General features: G+C 51.4%; 2 protein-coding genes across 12 annotated transcripts in view; one reads left to right on the top strand and one right to left on the bottom strand.

Moving 5' to 3' along the window:
* PPFIBP2 (PPFIA binding protein 2) overlaps positions 1-10,042 on the top strand; it is a 164,003-nt gene extending 153,961 nt beyond the window's left edge. For 2 of the 9 annotated variants that reach the window (XM_058663445.1, XM_058663442.1), the window contains exons 19-27: positions 276-426; positions 712-823; positions 1,070-1,158; positions 1,513-1,635; positions 3,091-3,216; positions 3,860-4,048; positions 5,590-5,766; positions 7,735-7,800; positions 8,836-10,033. In XM_058663445.1, the coding sequence (XP_058519428.1) occupies positions 276-426; positions 712-823; positions 1,070-1,158; positions 1,513-1,635; positions 3,091-3,216; positions 3,860-4,048; positions 5,590-5,766; positions 7,735-7,800; positions 8,836-8,907 (1,105 nt within the window). In that variant the 3' untranslated portion in view covers positions 8,908-10,033. Of the gene's footprint in view, positions 1-275; positions 427-711; positions 824-1,069; positions 1,159-1,512; positions 1,636-3,090; positions 3,217-3,859; positions 4,049-5,589; positions 6,276-7,734; positions 7,801-8,835 lie in introns of those variants that run through there. The other 7 variants (XM_058663441.1, XM_058663443.1, XM_058663447.1 and 4 more) reach the window with 7 other exon arrangements.
* Positions 10,043-11,576: 1,534 nt separating this feature from the next.
* On the bottom strand, positions 11,577-19,970 carry LOC101519944 (NADH-cytochrome b5 reductase 2). Of its 3 annotated transcripts, none has more exons than XM_004590013.3 (9): positions 19,744-19,970; positions 18,710-18,853; positions 18,405-18,477; positions 15,548-15,654; positions 15,145-15,274; positions 14,511-14,594; positions 13,801-13,886; positions 12,636-12,735; positions 11,577-12,006 (listed from the first exon to the last, which is right to left on the bottom strand). In XM_004590013.3, the coding sequence occupies exons 1-9, from the start codon at positions 19,762-19,764 to the stop codon at positions 11,834-11,836; spliced, it is 918 nt and encodes a 305-aa protein (XP_004590070.3). In that variant the 5' UTR covers positions 19,765-19,970; the 3' UTR covers positions 11,577-11,833. The 3 variants fall into 3 exon arrangements, with proteins under 3 accessions (XP_004590070.3, XP_058519421.1, XP_012783790.2); XM_058663438.1 differs by lacking the exon at positions 19,744-19,970 and adding an exon at positions 19,387-19,529; XM_012928336.2 differs by having other exon boundaries at positions 11,869-12,006; positions 12,640-12,735; positions 19,744-19,969.
* Between the last annotated feature and the right edge of the window lie 1,375 nt (positions 19,971-21,345).

The raw sequence follows: 21,345 nt of genomic DNA, 5'->3' as shown, positions 1-21,345 counted from the left end.
TGGAGTATGTGGACTTGTGGAATGGAAATGCAACTCCTGATTATCTGGATTGTCCATTCTCTAGGGAGGAGGAGATGTGAAATTGAGACCATGGTCTGGCAAAGAAATCCTATAGTCTGTGTAGCTCACATGGTGAATTGTACTAGAATTTTGTTCATGTAAATCCTGCAGTCGGGTTATTTATTAGAATACAGTCCCTTTCTTGTGAGGCTTTGCCACATTCAGAAGCTTAGGCTTTCCTGCTGATAGGAACATGCTGTTTTTCTGCTTCCCAGTGATGCCAACGCCCCCTTTGCCCAGTGGAGCACGGAGCGAGTGTGTGCATGGCTGGAGGACTTTGGCCTGGCACAGTATGTGATCTTTGCCAGGCAGTGGGTGACTTCTGGCCACACCCTGCTGACAGCTACGCCTCAGGACATGGAAAAGGTAAGGGCTGAGCTCAGGCTAGGAGGTTCCCACTCATCCCAAACCAGTGCGTGGGGAGGTGAGTGTCCATCTCCACACCCAGAAGCTTAGGAAGACCTAGGGAAGGCTGAGGGAGCGCAGGACCGAGGGCTGACAGCCTGCGACTCTATGCAGAGAAGCGCTGTTCCCCTTCCAGAGTGTGCTCTGCCCAACCCCACCTCCCCAGGTGATACAGCGTCCTCTCAGGACCAGGTTACCAGCTTACTTGCTAGAGTTCTACCTGTGACCCTCCTCTTCTCATCTCAGGAGCTGGGAATTAAACACCCACTTCACAGGAAGAAACTGATACTGGCGGTGAAAGCCATCAACACCAAGCAGGAGGAGAATTCTGCCCTGCTGGACCACATCTGGGTGACACGTAAGGACAGCCATATGTATGTTAAATGTTTCTAGAAGTTCCTGAATGTGTAAAGCATTTCACTGTTGACTGTATTCAATCCAGCTTTCTCGGTACAAAAAGCAGCTGGAGTACAAAACTTTGATAAATAGAAGTAAACCTCAAAGTGACAGCAGGCTAGGTTTGTTTATTTGTTTAGTGATGGGGTGTGTAGGTGGGTGAGTGCAAGGTATCCACATCCTATTCTTATGAGCTCTGATTTTGCAGGATGGCTTGATGACATAGGCTTGCCCCAGTACAAAGACCAGTTTCATGAATCCAGAGTTGATGGACGGATGCTGCAATATCTAACTGTGGTAAAGATTTTTCCTGTAAATATTTCAGTTGTTTCTGTGAGTGTTCAGCTTAGTTGTACCAAATATGCAGTGTTATTTTAAACTCAGTTTCACATTCTTCCTTGTATTATGGCCTTGAAAATGTCATGTAAGAGATCCCCAGTAACACAGTATAAATTGTTGTGATAAGACAAGTGGTTAGTGCACCCATATATACTTTCCTGAATGAATATCTGTATACTCTCATTTGTTCCACTTAACGTTAGCCAGAAAATGAGAAAGGAACACAATTTTGGATTCAGACTTGCTTATGCTTGGTTTGGGAAAGATTTTTCCATCAGAAAATTCACCCACCACCAAATTTTTCTCTTCCAGAATGATCTACTCTTCCTAAAAGTCACTAGCCAACTGCATCATCTCAGCATAAAATGTGCCATTCATGTGCTGCATGTCAACAAGTTCAACCCCCACTGCCTGCACCGGCGGCCAGCAGATGAGGTGAGGGTAGGGTGCCATCTATCCAGTGGCCCTGAGTCAGGACAGCAGCACAAGGCATGTGGAAGCAGGGATGGCATCATGAAATAGCTTCATGCTGGACCACAGCACTTGGCGTTCTTTCCTTTGCTAATGCCTCATGATGCCAAAGACTCCCTGTTGCCTGATCTATGTGTCCCCTGGCAGCTTCTAGACCTCCTGGATCCCCTAGTTCCTTTGGGAGACATACACTATGGGCTAGTTGGCAGTGGCAACAAGCCTGTCAGAATCAGCATGATTGCTAAAGGAGTCAGGGATGATGCCAAGAAGAGGAAAGTCAAGTGTTGAGGTAGATCCAAAATAGATTGAGGGACTTGGTGCGCTAGCCTAGTGGCTAAATCCTTATCTTGTATGCCTGGGATCCCATATGGCTGTTGGTTTGTGTCCTCTCTGCTCTGCTTCCCATGTAACTCCCTGCTTGTTGCCTGGGAAGGCAATAGATGACCCAAAGCCTTGGGACCCCATACCCCTGTGGGAGACCCAGAGAAAGCTCCTGGCTTTGGATCAGCTCAGCTCTGGCTGTTGCAGCCACTTGGGGAGTGAACAAGTGAACGAAAGATCTTTCTCTATATGTCTCTTTTTGTCTGTATATCTGCCTTTCCAATAAAAATAGATGACTCTTTAAAAAAAATATATTGAAGGAAGAGGGATCAGTAAGGAGCCGGATGATCCCCAATAGGTCTCCCTATCTGTAGATGTGACAGTAAATGACCTGCAGCCAGGCACACAGGTGCTTTGTGGGAAGGTCTTATCTGAGAAGAAATAGTGTATGTGAGCAGAGCAACCCAAATCCTAGTGAAGTACTGGATTAAGTGCCATGAAGGTCAGAGTCCTTGGCAAGCCCTGAAGCTGAAGGATTAGCAGTCATATCCTGTCTGCTCTGTTGCTGGGAACTGAGTCTAACTGAGCTTCGTCAGGGTGTAAAATCCCTGTCTCTGCCCACCATCTCCTGTTTCTCCCTAGTCAACAAATCTGTGTCGCATTCCTTCTGTGTGTCAGACACAGGGCTGTGCATTTTGACAACTGGTGCCCTATGAGGGCACTTGGGTATCTTAATGTGTCACCTACCGCATTTGACCACACCAGATCTTTTCAGTTCATAACTGACAGTCACGTTTAGAATGAATATCACCTTCCAAATGAATAAATTTGTGCCCTCCTCGATGTGTTCCAGAGCAACTGGAAATTGAGAGTGAAGCAAGGTTCTGAATTCAGACATGTCAGTAAGGAGGATCTCACAGGATTCAGTGTGAACTCTGCTTCTTGGACCCAGGGAATGCTCTCAGGCTGTTGGGCTGGCTGGCCTGGGTCCTCAGGCATAGGGGTCTTTTTTTTGGTGAGGCATTTGGGACTGATTCCAAGAAAGACACTGGTGAGAATTAGTAAGCCTGACTTGTCTTCTCTTTATTCCCCTCACAGAGTAACCTCTCTCCTTCAGAAGTTGTACAGTGGTCCAACCACAGGGTGATGGAGTGGTTGCGATCAGTGGACCTGGCAGAGTATGCCCCCAACCTTCGAGGGAGTGGCGTCCATGGCGGTCTCATTGTGAGTGTTTGTGTTTGGGCATATCTGTCTGCCCTCGTTCACAAGGTGTTTGGAAACTCAGTTCTTAATGCTCAGATACAAGTTTCAGACAGGTTATCTAAAACTCTTGCATATCCAAAGTCTCAGAGAAGGTGTTTTGATAATCTGTGAATTAATAATCTATGTATTAATTGAGAATTAATATACCTCATGGCAACAAGATGGCTTCTGGATAGATATCTGAAGTGAGACCTAGATTTCATAGAAATAGGGTTGCATAAGGATGAACCCTTTACCAAGACAGCCACACTTGCTCCCAGAGGCACATGGTGGATATGGAAATAAGGGTTAGACCATCCGAAAATAACTTCCTGTTTGCCATGAAATGATCTGTTACCAGCAGAGGAAATAAAGGTGGCTTGGATGTCTTTTCAAGAAGACTGTGGGTGATAAGATTTATCAAAGAGGGCCCCATTCTCTGCTGGCATGGGAACACAAGTTGGCCAGTCAGCATGTGTGCTGGTGGAGAGCAGAGATGGGGAGGAAGTGCAAGAGCTCTAACTCCTGCTCTGGGAATTCCCAGAGGATTCCCGGATTCCCCACTATCACCCACTTGGGCCATCTGTGTTTGCTACTGGCTGGATCTTTGGATTGTTCCTTTTAGATCCTGGAGCCACGTTTCACGGGAGACACTCTGGCTATGCTTCTCAATATCCCGCCACAAAAGACGCTTCTTAGGCGCCACCTGACCACCAAATTCAATGCCCTGATTGGTCCTGAGGCTGAACAGGAAAAACGAGAGAAAATGTCCTCTCCAGCTTACACACCACTGACCACCACAGCCAAAGTCCGGGTGAGTTTTTTTTTTTTTTTTTTTTAAATCTATTTTATTGTGTTGTTGTTAATTGCAGTTAAAGAATGAAAAAGAAAAAAAAGTTCAGGGGGATAGGGAAGTGGGTAATACTATTATGTCCATATTGTTTCCATCATGTATCTGAGGTAAAGGGGGATATTGAGGGAGAAGCCCCACCCGGTTTCCCGCCCACCCCAAGGCCCGGATGTGGGGCATGCTCTGAGATATGTGCTCAAGTGGTGTTAATAGTTCTCCAGTTATGAATCGCTGCCGGTTTCGCTCGATGAGGTCGTCCACTGATTGATATGGTCCATCATAAAGTCTCCGTTTGCCCCATATTTCACTGCCAGCATATAGCTGAGATGAATGATTGATCTGCTCTGTCTTCTGTCTTTTCTTGGTTAGAGTTCTTTTTTTTTTTTTTTTTTTATATAATCCATTTTATTGTATTGTTGTTGACAATCTTTACATAGTTAACTATAGTTGAAGGAAAATCAAGAAAGAGAAGGAAAAAAAAAAAAAAGGTTCAGGGGGATAGGGAGGTGGGCAATGCTATTATGTCCATATTGTTTCCATCCTGTATCTGAGGTAAAAGGGGGTATTGAGGGAGAAGCCCCACCCGCCGGGTGAGTTTTAAGTCCCGTTCTGAGCAGCCATGCCTCCTGTCCCTCATATGGCACAGCTGCTGGCCCAGCATCAGGAGCTACCCCAACATGTACGGCCTGGAGAAAGAGGCACCTTCAGCTTCTGCTGCAGAAGTTTGGTCCTGCTGTCTATTTTCTTTATATCAAAGGCAGAGGGCGTTGACTTCCTTCTGCAGAGACGATGTTAGGAAGCACTGATTCCAGGGCAGCTGGCAGCTCATCCTTCAACCCAGTGTTGCTGGAACTCATCTTGCAAACTGAACATGGACCATGTTCAGTTTGCAAGATGACGTCAGTATGCCCAGAGCTGGGGGCTCTTAGTATGACACAGCCACTGTACAGCTGTGCAGATGTCTTAAGATTGTGCAGGTACTGCCAGGGCTCTCTCTCCAAGTTTCACAAACCTCAGACACCTATCTGGCCCACCCTGTGTTTAGACCATGTCCTTCCCTGTCTACAATCCCACAGACACTGTCTCCGGAGGCCAGGCTGAGTCTGCATCCAGTGGCATGTTGGCAGCACAGGTCTAGCCATGCCTCACACAGACCTCCTTCCTAGGGAAGTAGGACAGCAAGTGATTGGGAAGTAAAGCCAAAGAGCACAAAGCCAGCTCGGGCCAAGAGAGAGAAGCCAAGCTGGGGCATTCCAGCTTGGCTCCTCAGGGTATGGTGGTGCCAGCAGCTGTGGTAAGGCAAGTCCTCCTGTTCACCATGAGTGCAGACAGTGACGTCCTGGAGGGACATATGCATATGGGAGCTCTGCTTTGTTCAGTTTTTCTAGAAACAGTTTAGCTTATTCCTTTCTTTATGGGAGCACTTTTAAAATAACATCATCAATCATCTCTGCACATCATCTTGGTAACCTCCTTCTCATAAGCTTGCATTTGCTGTGTTGCAGCCAAAGAAACTAGGATTTTCACATTTTGGAAACATAAGAAAGAAGAAGTTTGATGAATCAACAGACTACATTTGCCCAATGGAGCCCAGCGATGGTGTCGGTGACAGTCACAGAGTCTACGGAGGCTACCGGGGCCTCAGCCCCCTTGATTCCCCTGAGCTGGATGGGCTGGACCAGGTGGGACAGATTAGCTGATGCCCTATCACCTGCCCTCTGTGCACCCCACGAGCTCACAGTAACACTGCGTGTGTCACCATGTTACTGCACCTCACCCCTTGCACATGTGCATGACTCAGAACATTCCAGCAATGGTGTACCCCTGGGTAAGACTCTCTTCTAGCCCTGAGGGTGGCCAGGATATGGAGGTGAACTTCTGCCAAGGGGCCAGGCTATTGGGACCATTGTCAAAGGTGGATACAGGAGGAAAGGCTCCTAAAGATGCTTATAGATACATTTTTTAGCAGGTACCCAGGAAGCTCAGACCTCAGGCACCTCCCCGTGCTTTGGCTGAGGTAAAAGCTCAAGTGCCTTAGGCCTGCTGCCTTCTGGGTCTTGGCCAAGGTCAAAGGAACAAGCAGCAGGGATTTCTGCCATGGTGACAATGTAATTGTTTTGTGCCTTACTACAGAGGTGGTTGTTGCTTCCTTCTGTTAATAAAAACAGTATTTATGTTAGAAAGCAAAGAATGCAACACATCCTTCCTCAGGTAGGGGGAAGAGAGCTGGGCATGGCTGGAGACAGATTCGTGCTGATCACATGATTTGAGAGCCCACCACACTGAGCCTAGTCCTCGGCCAGGCACATCCTCAGGTTTTGCTGGGGGAGGGGGTGAGGATAGAGCGAGGAGAGTGTTGTGTCTCCTCCTTCTACACACACACACACCAGCTGCAGATCACATGTGTCACGTGACTCTAAAGTTGTTTGGTTTGAGCAGCATGAGCTGCCTGGGCCAGGGGTGGTGGGGAGATAGTCAGGGTGCTGGACTGGATGTTGACCTTGCCTGGGTTCTGTCAGCTTTTTGTAACTGCCACAGGGCTTGGACTGTGCTAGCTGGGCCTGATCTTTCCTCTTGATTTAGAGGCTGACTAGCTGATAATGGGTCCTCCAGATGGGCCCTGTCTGGCTCGGGGTAATGGACAGACAACACCGTGCCAGTCTGGGCTCCTATTCATGAGATTCCAGTTCGCCTGCGAGTAGCTTTTGGCTTCACCAGTTCCCCTGGGCCTCATCTGTGGAAGAATGACAGCACCATAACCCAGACAGGGCCTGGTGACCTCACTCTGGCCTTAGGCCCAGCCTGGTCCCTAAGGCCCAGTCTGGTCCCTCAGGCCACCACCTCCCTGGAAGTGCAGCTGCAGAGAGGTGGGCCCAGGCTCAGCAGCTGACATCTCTGGGGTCTGGTCCTGGTAACCAGGGCCACTGAGAGACAGGTGTACCTCCAGGCCATTGCAGGTAAAGAGCCAGCTGGGGTGGGCTTTGTCCCTTATTTCTTTTCGTATCCTGGCGAGAGAGTCTGCATGCTCTTCTTTGTAAATACTGCATGGGATTGTTGGACCACTAATTCTCTGTGCAGCCTCAAGTCTCAAGCATGTCCCATTTCTTTTATGACCTCAGTTTTCCCACCTATAAGACAGACAAGGGATTCTACTTGCTGCCTTCAAAATCTATAGTGGATGCTTCCAGATCTCCATGCAAATGTGGTTTGAGAGTGGAAGGAGGCAAGAGACCTCCTGGGTAGAGGGCTTGCCCCCTTCCTAAGGATGCCCACCTATGCCAGGGCATTGATATTTAGAGTCCTATTGGTACCTGGAAACTGGCAGTCTATTCAGCATTCTGAATGCCATCATGCCACCACTCTCTGCTCCTGGAGATGGTGGCAGCACTGAATATTAGCAGGCCTATGCCCTGCCTCCAAGTATCAAGTGCCAGTAATGGGGGTGTCCAGGGAAAGAGTGCGCATGCAGGGTGCAGCATGTGCTCCAGTTACCCACTATTCCTCAGGGTCTGGCATGCTCATGCTTCTTGCCTATCCCTCCTGGGAAGTGTGTCGTGGAGAAACCAGTCCCCAACAGGACTGGACTTGCATGCCATCTCTGCGAATGACCAGCTGACAACTGTGCTGACCAGGCTGTGCCCATTTTACAGATGGCACCATCGGAAGGCACTGTGACGCAGATAGGGCTTCTCTCCCAAGACATTCACCGTCTTACGGTAGGACCTTTGGCCCTCCCTGAAGAAGGATTGGTGTCTGGGGGAGTGGGCAGTGAGGTTGATGTGGCAGTGCCATGGCAGGGGGAAAAGCAAAAGGATGGGGCTACATGCTGGGACCAAAGCCCCAGGCCTGAGCTAGCCCTGAGGCAGGAGTCTGCTGGCCTGCTCCTGGCCATCAGGAAGGCTCCTGGGGCTGGCTAAGCATGCTGGGTCCAGGTCCTGCCCCTGCCACTGCAGCTTGGCATCACGTGTCTGACCAAAGGCAGGCCTGCGATCTGACCTGGTGGTCACTGCCCTTCCTGACTCCCATGAAACGTGCATGCTTTGACTTCATTGAGATCACAGGCACCACAAGTGCCTCCTGGCTCGTGCGAGAGTACAGCCCATGCCACAGGGAGGCAGCTTGGTCTGAGGAGGAGCAGTATGTTGGAGGAGAGCAGACCTGATTCCAGCCCCTGCCCTGGTCGTAAAGGACCAGGCTCTTGGACCTCGCCTTGTGTGTGTCTTTCTGAGCTGTGGCTTGGTTTCCTAGAAGATGGGAAAATACTATCCTCCTTGTAATGCATGCATAAGGGTAAACTCAAGCTGGCTGTGGTTTGTTTTGGAGGTCTTCAAGTTCACAGGGCCCTTCTGTTCCTGGGTACTCTGAGCTCTGCCCCTCAGCTATGTTGTCTGTGCACAGGGAAGCCCCGTACTTAACTTGCTGCTCTACTGAGGAGCATTAGCCTGTCTCTAAGGCCCTTGGGGCAGTGTCCCTGAAGGAGCAGGAGGATTGAATTCCTCTTTTTATTTTTTGCTCACACACTGAAATGTGCCTGTATGGCTTCTAACGGGTCATTGATGACCTCAAAGCAGCAATTTCACCTCTAAGAGAAGCTGTTTATCTTCGTAGTAGTATCTGCTCTGACCTAATGCCAGGATTCCTGAGACCCCCCCGACCTGACAGGGATCGTCCTCAGTATTAAAGTGCCATGTGGCTGCCTCACAGCAGCCACGACCAAGACCCTGTTAAACTGCCCCCTTTGGCCCTTTCAGACCCTGCTGAGCCAGGACCAGCTGCTCAACGACTCTCGCCTGGCTGCTGTGGACGCTGATGAGTGGAGATGACTTCCCTCGTGGCTGAGCGCCCAGAGAGGCACGTGCAGGGCCCTGCAACTTGGCTTCCTTGGGGAGCTGGCATGCAGCCACCCTAAGAGCCTGGACTGGGGCTGGCCAGAGCTCTCAGATGAGATGCCCCTCTCAGGGTGAAGCAGAGCTGCAGGTGTCCAGGAGGTGGCCCGGTGGCCCTGTGTTTGCAACTGCGCAGCGCTCCTCCTGTGGCTTTTATACTTTTTGTACTTTTATATGTAGAGCGTGGCCCGTGTTTGCAGGAAGGACAAGGAGCTGGCAGCACAGACTCAGTGGCTTCTTCCCTTCCCAGAGACAGCCAGGAGGCTCTTAGCCCAGAGGGGAGGAAGTGTGAGTTCATAAAGTCTCTGTTGGAAATTAACGTTCTGACGTGCTGCAGTGACTGCGCTGGGGCAAATGACGGAGCTCTCCGGGGCTGCCTCGTGCCAGGCTGTTTCCATTCACAAAGCTTGGCACCCTCAGGGTATTTAGGGTGAGAGCAGGCAAGGCGCGGTACAGTTCCTTGCATGCTGCCCTGGCTTCCCTCATCTGCAGTACATATGTGCAGGGCCCCCTAGCACCCCACCACACAGATGCACACAGCTGACAAACACACACAGCACACGCAGTTTCCCAGGCCTGCCCTTCATAGCTAGCTGCTGGTGTAGCATCTGGTTAAACAGTTCCCCCTAGTGGAAAACCTAAGCCTTAAGGGGAAACCCAACCTCAACACATTGGCATAGCAACTCAGCCTCTTCACAAACGTGTTTCTTCTCTGGGTCTCCTACCTGAGAGGCACTGCCACGCCCTCAGTGTTCTCTCCCCTTCTTCTCCCTGAGCCCCTATGACAGATGTAGTTCCAGTGTCCTCTTTCACCTGCTTGCTGAGCTGGTCTCCTTCATGGTCCTCCACCTTCTAGCTGGTCCGCTCCAGGCATTCCCACCAGGGTGACCTTCCCACAGCACTGTTTCATTTCACAGGTACAGACTAAACAGAGCTAGAGTCCAAGGTCCTTCACCCTCAGCAGCCTTACCAAACCCACTGTACAGTCTTAGCATCCACAGGTATTTCCTGTCTGTCAAGGTCCAGGGTAGAGTCTACCTCTTTGGGGCAGTCTATACTCAAGTTCCAGTTGAAGGCCAACTGTGTCTGCCCTTGAGCCTGAACACATTCTCGGTCACCTTGAAATTAGGTGTGGTCTTTCTTACCCACCCTCAACATAAAGGCATAGAGTCCCTGCTGTGAGCTGGCCCAACCCAGGTCCTCAAGGTGCTTGGGGGTTGGTGGTCTGTGCTCCTAAGTCCTCTTTCTCCTCTTTCCAGTGGTGTTAAGTACCTGCATGGGCTGGGGAGAGGCTGTAGTTACAGATGTGAGGGCTGAAATTCCTGGCCCAGGTGCTTTCAGTCCATGGAGTGTGTGGAGTGTTGGATCCTGTTTACCAAGGTGTGCCGGGGCTGGGGGCATTTAGATAGATGGATTTGGAACAGCCTGCACACCCTAGCAGTGGCCAGCCATTAGTAAGACCAAAGCAGTGGCTGCTGTCACTGGGGTTGGGTTACTCTGTGAAGGAGGCTGCTCTATGATTATGCAGCATTGGTCTTCACTGTCTAGATGCCAGGAGCAATCCGCTAATGGACCTAAAGGCCAGAATGCCTCCAGTTTTTGTCAGATATTCCCTGGAGAGACAAAACTACCCCCATGTGAGAACTACTTGGCTAGCGATTGGGGTTGCATGAGGGTTAGTGATAAGGAAAATCTGGTGAGATGAACAGGGGTTAGGCCAAAAAAGACCTTGTAAGCTGGCCCCTGGGATGTGTCCTGGGGCCTGGGTGGCTGGGGTTGGGACTAGATAGAAAGCAGCAAGAGTTTGAGTGACTGACAACTACGGTCAGATTTGCATCTAAAGGAAAATAGCTGAGGGCAGGGTCTTACTGTGAAGTCCCAGCAGAGGATACACTGGACGGGCATAGGTGAACACTGGCTGCCCTTGCCCTCCCGCAGCCTGAGACCACAGGTGGGCAAGACATGTTCATACTGTGGAGCTCCCTACAGCTCTCTCCTGCCTCATATATATATGTAGACTGGGTAGGAAATCCAATTTTTGTGAACAGGCAAATGACCTGGAATGAAGCTGACCCAGGCTTAAGCCTGCTTTGCCACCTGCTGGCTGAAGGAACAAGTCCCTACAGAATGTGGCTTGTCAGGAAGATTCTAAGTAGTACATAATTGGCCCTGTCCACTCACAGGTGCTGGCAGTAGATGGCAGACCTCTATCATTTTATCATTTGAGTTTGGAATAAGAAGGATTTGTGGCTCAGGTTTAGGGACCTAACCCTTCCATGTGTAACTGCTCCTCTCTCTACCCTGGCCCTTCATGGCAGAACCAAGCCTGTACTTACAGGACGTTTGCTGGAATGGATCCTGAAGCCCACTCACCCTATGCATTTACTGCCCAGGTGTGTGTGTCTAAACTCATTCCTGTCCCAAGGGCCTCCCACCAGGAAAGCACAGTGCGCACTTTCCTGTCTGACCCCTCTACTGTGGCCAACTTTAATAGCAGAGCACCTTGTGGAGCCCCACTTGGATCCTTCTGGAATTTGCTGTAGAAGCTGTGAGTTCTGACACCACCCTGTCTAGGTGCGCAAAGTGGACTCCAGGAGAACCAGGGCTTCACAGGCTACCTGCTGTGTACTGGAGTTTATTTCATGAAACCACGGAGAAAGACACAGGCATGGAGCTCTTCCTAGCCTCCAAGCCAGGAGGCCTCAGATGACATTTTGCTTCCAGCCTTTTGAACCCTTCTTGGTCTTACACTCAAGAGAGGAGACCCAAGTGTGTGTGGCCAAGGAAGGGGACTGATGAGGCATTTTTGCAAACAGCCCAGTTTAACATGGTGAAGCCAGGCTCGCTGCGCACATGGGAGATGTTAGTAGGTAAAAATCATGTCTTTGGTGTAACCCAGCTTCTCCAGGTTGGGCTGAGCGGCTGTCTGGATCATGGGTGGAGGACCACACACCAGGATGAGCGTGTACTTCCCAGGAGGCGGGAGGTGCTCCTTGATCATGTCGGTGGTTACAAAGCCAGAGCTGTACTTCCAGCCTGAAATGAAGCAGGAAAAGGCTGTGGGGCCTGGTGGTCACGTCCCTGACTACAACCTCTTACCCCCTTATCCTAGCTCCCAGAAGGGAGTCACTGTTGGTTTACAGACTTGAGTCTTTGCATTGCTGTTTCTTAGTCCTGTCTGCAGTGATTACCCAGTCCCAGGCTCACTGCTGATAGGCCTGCCTGCTGTAAGTGCTGCCAAGGATGGTGAACCCCTCACTGAGGTAGAACCACTAGATGCTGAGAATTTGGGGCCTGTGTCCTGCTGTGGAACCACTCAGTCTGTTTGCGCCCTCTGCTGGGCAGTAAGTTGTATGATCTAGTGAGGGAGGTGAAGGGCGCAAGGTGCGCTGTGGTGGTTGGACACTGACAGAGGGCACAGCAGCTGTCCAGAGCTTAGCAGGAAGGTCTGCTGTCCATGGCAGTGCTTGCTGAGCCGTGTGGTGGCCTTGACTGCCCTTCCAGATGATCATCCCAAACCTTTAAATCTCCCATATGAACCCAGTGTGACACTCCCATGCCCCATGCTCAAGAACAAACAGAACCAAACCATAGAACCCAGGCCTCAAGGTGGATCAAGGGCCAGAGCTGAGACAAGACAGTGAGGGCAGTAGGGGTCACAATACCAACAGGAGGCCTGTCCAGGGTGTACCACAGGCTGAACTGGTCTAGATGAGTTCTGGAAATTTCTTCAAGCTCCTTTCTCACCAAGATATCCTCCTCTGTCTAGGGGAGAAAAAGGCTCATTAGAAAAGCTCCTCTGGGAATGCCTGTCTATTCCCCAGGATGAGCATGTGACGAGGGTTGCTGCGTCCTGCCTATAGTACTGCCACCTTGGCCTGAGTGCTGCTCCCAGACTCCAGAGAAACAAGGGTTCAGGCAGCTGCTGTGCAGGTCCAACCCTCACTTGTGGCTGGAGTCACCAAGAGCAGGGGAGTCCTGTGATGGCACACGTGGGGCTGACTTCACTCTGATGGCCTGAGCCCACCTCCCACATCACACCGAATAGCAGGCATGGTAAACCCAACATGAACAGGTGCAGGCCTTGGATCCTCTGCCAGACATGTGAGGGGGTAGGAAGTCTAGGGTAGAATACCAGAGACTTACAGGAGGGAAGAGCATGTGAAGAAAAGGGGACCAAAGCTAAAGCAACTCGTCACAGGCTCAGAGCTGGTGCACACAGGCCCTGAGCCTCACAGCTCTTCAGGATTCTGGTCCTGATCATTCCTTCCTGGGATTCTGGGTCAGAAAATCTAGCAGTAATCAAGGCTAGGTATGGGTACTCATTACAGCCTAATTTATATCTGTGAGAACTTCAGGAGGAAATGTGGTCAATTATATTGCAACTTGATAGAGATAATTATGGAAATATTTAGAGTATTTTAATGAGGAAAAGCATGTGTGGTAATGTTGAATAAAACACTAAAACATCTATTGATAGAAGTGTAAATGCATATATACCTATGCAAACACACATACAGAAAAAAGACAAAGAGTTAAGTAAAATATAAATGTTCTTCTGTATTTATGCTCAGAGGGACACAGAAGCACATGGTAAGGGTTGGCTGGGGAGGCAGCAGGGTTAAACAGAAACAAGCAGAACAATGGGCCTGCACAAAGCGTCCTCAGCTGCCAGAAGGTCTGGGTGAGGCCCAGAGGCCTCCCACTGGGGCAGGCACCCAAGCAGCAGCTTGGTGAACTCAGTGGGGGAGGAGGACTGAATGTGGAGCCCAGCTCAGCGAACATTCCATCTGCCCACTGCAAGCTCAGGGCTGACTCGGCAGAACTGACCTGGTTGGCAAAGATGAGAGACATCTTGGTCCTGTCCTTGGGGTTCTTGGTGATGTGGCGGATGAGCTGCAGCATGGGTGTAATGCCTACAACACAGTGAATGGGTAGGCCAGCTTTCTCCCTGCACTGACGCCACATGCCCTGGCCTGGGGAAGCTTCAACGTTTTCCCTGGTCCCAACCATGCCTCTCACTTCTGTTCCCAGCGCAGATGGCTCCCCCTTCCTGGCCCCTTATTTTGGCTTTCCTAACAGGAACCTAAGTCACAAGTGCTTTCTCATTTTTCACACAGTGAGGTGAATAAGCGTTCTGAATGCTGTGTTCTCTGCATTTGACAGAATTAATGGCAAGTACAGGTGATCATTTCACCAGGGCCTGGGACATGTCCAACACGTGATGTCCCCTGAAAGGCTGAGTCCCTCTTTCTAGGCCTTCCTTCTGAGACACAGGAGAATCTGGCTTGAATTGGAGCCAAGGGTCCTTGGGAGGCCTCAGGAGAACCTGTGCACCCTTTTCCCACTCCCAGCCTGACTTAAGGCTGCTCCTGGCTCCTGGGCAGTCCCCAGAGCACACCCAGTCAGTTTCAAGACCTGTCATCGCCTCCAAGTTTTGCTGCCAGAGTCAGGGAAGGTGGCTCTCATGTGATCCCTTCCAGGATGAAAGGGTTGCCAAGCCAACTCCCCCTCTGGCTGAGAACTCGGGAGCCTCTTACCTGTACCACCAGCAATCATTCCCAGGTGACGCACCAGTTTCGTTTCAGGCTCACTGGTTTTGTATGGTTTGATTCCGACATTCCCTGGAGACACACAGGAGGCTTCTGACTTGTGCAACTCTGACCTGAGAGCCTGCCATAGGTTACTGACTTGCCGTGGGTCTCCCAAGAGGGACGTCCACCACAGGGGTCAGCTGCACTGTTTGAGGCTGGAGGAGCAGGCCACAGAGGCTCCTTCGACAGCCCCAGTGCACAGTTGCACAAGTGGTGCACTGGGGAAACAGTGGCAAACAGGCCAGTGTGGAACCTCACAGAACATTATTTTCCCGCAGCAGTGAATGAGTGGGTGACGTATACATGAGTAAATGGATACATGAGTAAAGCTCCTCTCATCCATCCCTTCCTTGTTCACAGTTAGCTTCTACCCTTTGTGTGGATGTGCAGATGAGTGACAGGTGTGGTTGTAAATGAGTTTAGGTGTGAATGGCTGTATGAAGACTCGAAGGACAAGCCTGTGTGACTCAGACCTGAGGAGTGTTCTGGAACAATGGAACCACTTCAGGAATCTTCTCTCCCCTTACCCCTGCCAACGACAACTGGTGGTCCAGCATGCAACCCCTCCTCCCTTCAGTACCTGGCCCATTGTAGAACAGGCGCCCATTGGGCCCTCGAAAAAGAATGGTGTCCCCGATTTTCAGATTCTCCAAGTACTGAGTCATTTTGCCCCCTTCAGGGTAATGAGGGTGTACATTTTTGAAGTAGATCTGAAAAATATGACAGTGCATTTCTCACACCCTACAGCAACAGCCACATCTGACTTGCACGCTGGGAGATGCATTTGCATAGGAGGTCCCGCAGTGTAAGCATTCCTGGGAGACACCAGCAGATTCACTGTGCTTCACTGTGAAACAACACTGCTGGAAAGCCAGGAGCAGGGTGTATATCCCTCCCACGCCCAGGGAAAAGCACTCCCTCCCCCTGCCACCCTCAACAGGTTTACGAGCTTGTGGCAGCTGGACATGCTGGGCATCGTGTACCTTTATAATTAAGTCCACAAAGCCTTGGTCATCATCACTGGAGACAGGTGTGTAAGCCCTGACCACCAAATCATCATCAATTTTGGCCAAGAGGTGGACATAGTTACCTACAGAAAAGGCATCAGATGTTAAACATGGCTAAGACACTTGGGGATCCCATACAGGACTGGGCTTCAGTGAGGGGCACAGACAGTGGGGGACATGGCCGGGCAAGAGGGAAGGGACCTGAATTCAGGAGGTCTGGATTATAGACCGGCCCTCAACTTCCCATGTGCTACCCTGGGCAAGTCACTTCACTTCACCTCTCTGGGTTTTGGGCTCGGCTTTTGTAAAACGGAGTTTATATACTTATTCAAATGTGATCATGGTATGGGTAACTTATGCAGAAGAAAAAGTAAATTAATGTCAGAGATATTAAAAATGACCCCAAAAAAGTGGTGAGGGTGGAAGCTGCAAGCAAGAGGGGCCAGAGAAGGCTCTACACCAGTGTCTGAGGAAGTAGAAGCTGTAAGAACAGGAAGTTAGCAGACAAGGAAGATGCAACAGACATGCAGACACAAAGGAGAGTTAAGTCAGGAAGAAGAAGAGAGAGAGCAAAGGCGGTAGAGTGGAACATGGAGGTGGTCTCCGGATTTGCTGCAGGAGCACAGCTGTAGTCTGAGGTGGTCAGAAGCCTGAGGTACAAACCCTGGCTCCAAGCACACAGGAGTTAATCCCTGAGGCAACTCTTCTGACAATTATCCTGAAACCAGCAGCCTGGAAAGCTCTTTTAGATTCAGCCAGCTAGGATCAGGCCCAGTGGTCCCCCTGTGTGGTAATGTTGAATAAAAACAATAGCAAAAGGGGGCTATCCCTGCAGGTGTCTCAGGCCCCATCTAACTAGCTTGACTTCAGTCAAGGGGGTGGGGGGGAGACAACCTGAGCCCTCACATCCCTCTCTCAGAAGCCTCCAGATGGCCTTATCCCACCAACTTGGCTTGCACTGCCCGCCCTGGCCTAAGGAGAGAACCACAGATTCTAAGAAACTTTCTAAACATTTTTCATGTTTTTCCTTTTAATTAGAAATGCATATGTTTATTTTGAAAGGCAGACAGATTTCCCATCTGCTAGGCTACTCCGCAAATGCCTACAACAGCTGGGTCTGGACCAGGTCAAAGTCAGAAGCCAGGAACTCAATTTGGGTCTCACATGGGTGGGGGCATCAGATGGCAGTTGATGTTTAGCAGTCTTTGCTGTACTCCCACCCGTGTGGGTATGTATTAGCAGGAATTGGGAGTGGGGCCTGGAACTCAAACCCAGACCCTCCAATATGGGAATGTAGGCATCCTAAGTAGGATCTTACCAGTGTGCTAAGTGCCCACCGCAGGTTTTTCATCTTTTAGGCTTCCTGCCAGAAGGACTGACCTGGGAGGCAAGATAGAGGGCTGGAAAGCAAACTGACACTGAGTTCCTGTGCATGGAGAGGGAGCAGCAGGGAGGCTTAGGGGTACAATTTCACCACTCAGAGTTAATATCAACATTTTTTCCTATGTATGAAGGCACTTGAAACATCTGTGAAAAATGGAATTAAAAGGTTGTGGGTGGAGGCAGTATCCACATCTCACTTGGACTGTCATTTCTGATCCAGCTTTCTGCTGATGCAATACCGGGTGGCTGCAGGTGATGGGCCATGTGCTTGGAGCTCCTGCCACCTACATGGGAGACCCAGATGGAGTTCAGGGCTTGGGGCTTTGCCTTGGCCCAGTCCTGCTTGTTGTAACCATTTGGAGGGTGAACCATAAGATGGAATTTAAACCCTCAATCTCTTGCTCTGTTACTCTGCCTTTTAAGTAGGTAAATTAATATAGAAAACAGCTCAACTGCACCAACATTGTGACCCAGGGAATTAAGCTGCAAGCCTGCAATGTCAGCATCCCATACAGGCACAGGCTCAGTCTCAGCTGTTCTTCCGATCCCCTAATGTGCATGGGAAGGAGGTGGAGGATGTGCTTGAGTCCCTGCCGCCCACTTGGAAGACTGATGGAGTTCCCGGCCCCTGGCTTCAGCCTGGCCCAGCCCTCGCTGTTGCAGCACTTGGGAGTAAACCAGCAGATATAAGATCTCCCTTATATTTTGAGGACCCCTGTCTAAGGCAGGTATGCTGTGGGCAGGAGGCAGTGTTAGCAGGCAGCATTAGCATCTGTTCAGAACTGCTGTGGGTCCCGCTACACCCTGGGCCTCACAGAGGCTTTCTGCGTCACAAGACTGACTCAGCTGTCTAGTGGTGTGACAGAGCAGACGGGGTAAGTCAGAGCCCTGACACCGCTGGAGCTGGTCTTCCTGGTGGGCCCCTCCTGTGTGGATCAAAACCAGTGCAGAAAAATCACGTGATAGCAGTCACTGGGCGCATGACTCTCTCCTGCTTCCCCATCCATTCTGGGCCTTTCTCCTCTCTTGTGCATAGCAGTTTCCCATCTATCAGCAACTTGACCCTCACCATAACCCAACTGATACAGGCTGGCAGGCCTGGGCAGTTCCATTTTAGAGACTGGGGCTCAGAGAGGCTGAGGGACCTGCATATGGTTCCCCAGCAAGGGACCTTGGCTGAATTCTTCCAGCTTTACACTACAAGTTCATTTGTTTTCCATGCCCACTGATAAACCACATTTACCTCAGCCCAAAGGGAAAGCACTGTTCCAGGCCCAGGAGCTAGGTAAGACATCCCATGAAAGCAACTGCTATAGCTGCGAACAGTAGCAGAATTTCAATGTTCCATGTTTCTGAGTACCTCAAGAACCTGGAAACCTGTGTTTCGAGAGCACCTGAGCAGCCAAGCCCCCCAAAACCCCAGTCCCAGGAGTGGCCAAAGCCTGCTCACCTACAGGAAGGCCTAAGACATGCTCGGGTGAGGGCAGTCCAAAGCGGAACCTCCGGGTGTTGTGGTTGACATGCTAAGGAAAGGAAACGGGGACTCGCTCAGCTGTCCAAAAGCCAGCTCAGGTGGGCAGCTCAGACCCCTGGGGCTGGCACTCCAGCTGCAGCTCATCTAGAACCAACAACAAGGGCAGCAGGGGGCAACTGGAGGCCATAGACACTCTGACTGCCCACCATCCTCCACGGGCAGGGCAGCATTCCCCATCCTCTGCTCCTCCCACCCAGGGGAGGGGGCAGGCTGGCCGTTACCTCTTTCTCAATCAAGGGCAGCGGGTACTTGGCATTAGGGTCCTCTAAGGTGATAAGATCTTTCTTCCTGGAGCTCATGGTCTTTAAGGCCAACAGCAGCACGGTGACCCCAAGGACGGTGATGGCTAGCAGCAGTGTCGGGTCCTGCAGAGAAAGTAAGCAGGGATCTTCAAGCCTCACCTGCTGTGGGGGCAGCACACCCTTCCCAGGCCAGACACACATAAGCTGGGCTGTGCAGGAATGAAACAGGCAGAGCGGCAGGTAGTAATGCAGAAGGTAAGCTGAGCCTGGGGTGCAGAGCGGAGGGGGAGGTCAGCTGTGGGTCAGACAGGCCCAGAAGAGCCAATGTCACCAGACCCCTCCTGCCTATACAGCCAAGAATACAAACCTCCCTTTGTTGAGGTAGACGACTCCCAATCTGGAATGACGGCCCTAGTCCCTCAAAATCAAATCTAGATACAGGAGAGGGTGCTGTGCCCTCCCAGGGTACTTGCGGTTGACAGCAGAGCTAGCCACAGGACTCGCCTCTCCCATCAGCCCAGCCCAGTTCCAGTCGGGCTAGGGAGGGGTTGAGGAGAGGATGGACAGCACAGACCAGCAAGTGTTTGGTGAGCCTAGGTCCTGGGGCTCCTCCCCAGCCGGCCTGGTAGGGGGTGGAGGGCCGCGTGGGCGCTCACCTGCTATAGAGCTCAGCTAGCCTCCTGCGTCCGACCCCAACTCTGCCAACGCACCCCTCCAGGTCTTCCAGTTCATTTCCCGACCCAATCGGACCTGACCCAATTCGGGCGAGGTAGCCCGGGTGCGAGCGCCCGTGGCCCGGACCACGCCTCCCTGGAATCCGCCGCCTGGCGCGCGCCCCGCTACCGCCCGCGGCCAACGCAGTCCTCGCCCTCGCCCTCGCCCACCCCCCACTCCGCTCCGCTCCGACTCCCGGGGGCCCGTCGGACTTTTCCCAGTCCCTGCCGGCCTCCCTGTGTGTCCGGCGTCTTCCCGCCCGGCCCGACCGATTCCAGCACCGCCCTGAAGAAACCCACCCGAAGGGAGATGCCCAACATGTTGTGGAGTTACGGCGGGCCGGAAGGCCTGGACGCGGACAGCGCCGCCTGGAGGACGACGAGTGGAGCTGAAGCCGAGAGAAGCGCCCGGCGCCGGCTGAGGCGGGCGGTGGCGGCGGCGGCGGCTCGGCCCAGGCGGCTGACTCTCCCTGAGGGGCCGGGTCCGAAGGTTCTTTCTGGCGCGAGACGCAGGCTGGCGTCCAGCCCTGCCCCCGGGGCCGCGCGCAGTACCGAGCCTCCCCACAGCGCGGTGAGTCGCGGGCCTCCCAGTTCTTGGTGACCTCTTCCTTCCCTCTCCGCGCGCTCCCTCGGGGCCTCAGGCAGCTGGAGCTGAGTGAGACCCCTGCCCCCGAGGTGTGTTTAAGCTTAGGCCAAGCTGAAGGAAGGGGTGCTGGCTAAGGGCTCAGGTGCTGGGGCCCGTTCCCTGAGCGCGCTTCGAGCTCCTTCTACGTGTTTGCCAGGTGGGGACCAAGTGCAGGTGGATGGTATAATTGCAGACATTCACACCAGTACTTGTGCCTGCATTCTCTCACCAGTTGGACAGCGACTTGGCCTTATGTAGTACTGGCTTCATGGGAAACATGGCTACTGGGCTTTTCTCAGTAAGTTTAATTATTTTTCTCCGCTGTCCTGTCTTTTTTTTTTTTTTTTTTTTTTAATTCCGCTGGCAAGAATTAACTCCTGCGTCCTGGGCCTAAGTGAGAATGAAACCCAAGAACGGGACCCCCATCTGCTCTTAGTTGACTAGGCTATCTGTATTGCCTCAACATCCCCAGGCATATGTTACAGTTTGAAATGGTTTAGAAATGATTTGTCCACCTCGAAACTCACACTGAGACTTAATTCCACATTGTTGGGAGATGGGGCCTTATGGGAGGTGTTTGGGGGCAGAGTACCTATGTCTGGTGGGAAGGCATTCTTTATCACACAGAACCATCCTACTGCTGTTCTAAAGCAGCCAGACCTCTTGTGTTTGGTCCGCTGCACTGGTTCCCCCTCTTTGCCCACTTACCGTCATGTCCTTGAACTTCGAAAATAGGGAGCCACAAACCATCTTCTTTGCTTTGTAAATTGCCCCGTGTCAGATATTATGTGGAAGCAACAGACAGTGTGGGCCAAGACAGGCTGAGTGTCTAAAACCGTCTGTGGTCGGGAAGAATCTGTCCCATGGTTCTATCTTTCTCTGCCTGCCACTTCACATCCTCGCCCTCATGTGTACCTGTATCCAGATTTCTCCCTTTTAGACATTGGTCATACTGAGTTAGGGGCCACCTTGATGGACCCCCAGCTCCAAATAAGGTCACATCTGCTGGTACTGATGGTTAGAACATCAACATGGGAATTTAGAGGGAAAATAACTCAGAACACCATGCTAACCTCACTCCCAAGACCACCAACACATGTGCTTGCCTCCCCCCGCACCTGTAGGTGCTAGGATATTGTCAGATATATTAACTCTGTAAATTTCCTTTTTTTTTTTTTTTTGAAAGGCAAAAATGCAGAGAGAGAGACCTACAGAGAAAGATCCATTTATTGATTCACTCCCCAAATGCCCACAACAGCTGGGAGTAGGTCAGAACT

The sequence above is a fragment of the Ochotona princeps genome, chromosome 4 (genome assembly GCF_030435755.1).
Source record: "Ochotona princeps isolate mOchPri1 chromosome 4, mOchPri1.hap1, whole genome shotgun sequence".
Lineage (NCBI taxonomy): Eukaryota > Metazoa > Chordata > Mammalia > Lagomorpha > Ochotonidae > Ochotona > Ochotona princeps.
The sequence above is the reverse complement of the archived record's forward strand: the minus strand, read 5'-3'. Positions and strand labels throughout refer to the sequence as shown.

Coding starts and splice junctions, on each gene's coding strand:
- LOC101519944 (XM_004590013.3), bottom strand. CDS start 19,764: ATGTTGGGCATCTCCCTTCGG. Junction 13,887..14,510: donor AATGATTGCTGGTGGTACAG/GTAAGAGGCTCC, acceptor ACTGTGTTGTAG/GCATTACACCCATGCTGCAG. Junction 12,007..12,635: donor CCTGGACAGGCCTCCTGTTG/GTATTGTGACCC, acceptor GCTTCATTTCAG/GCTGGAAGTACAGCTCTGGC.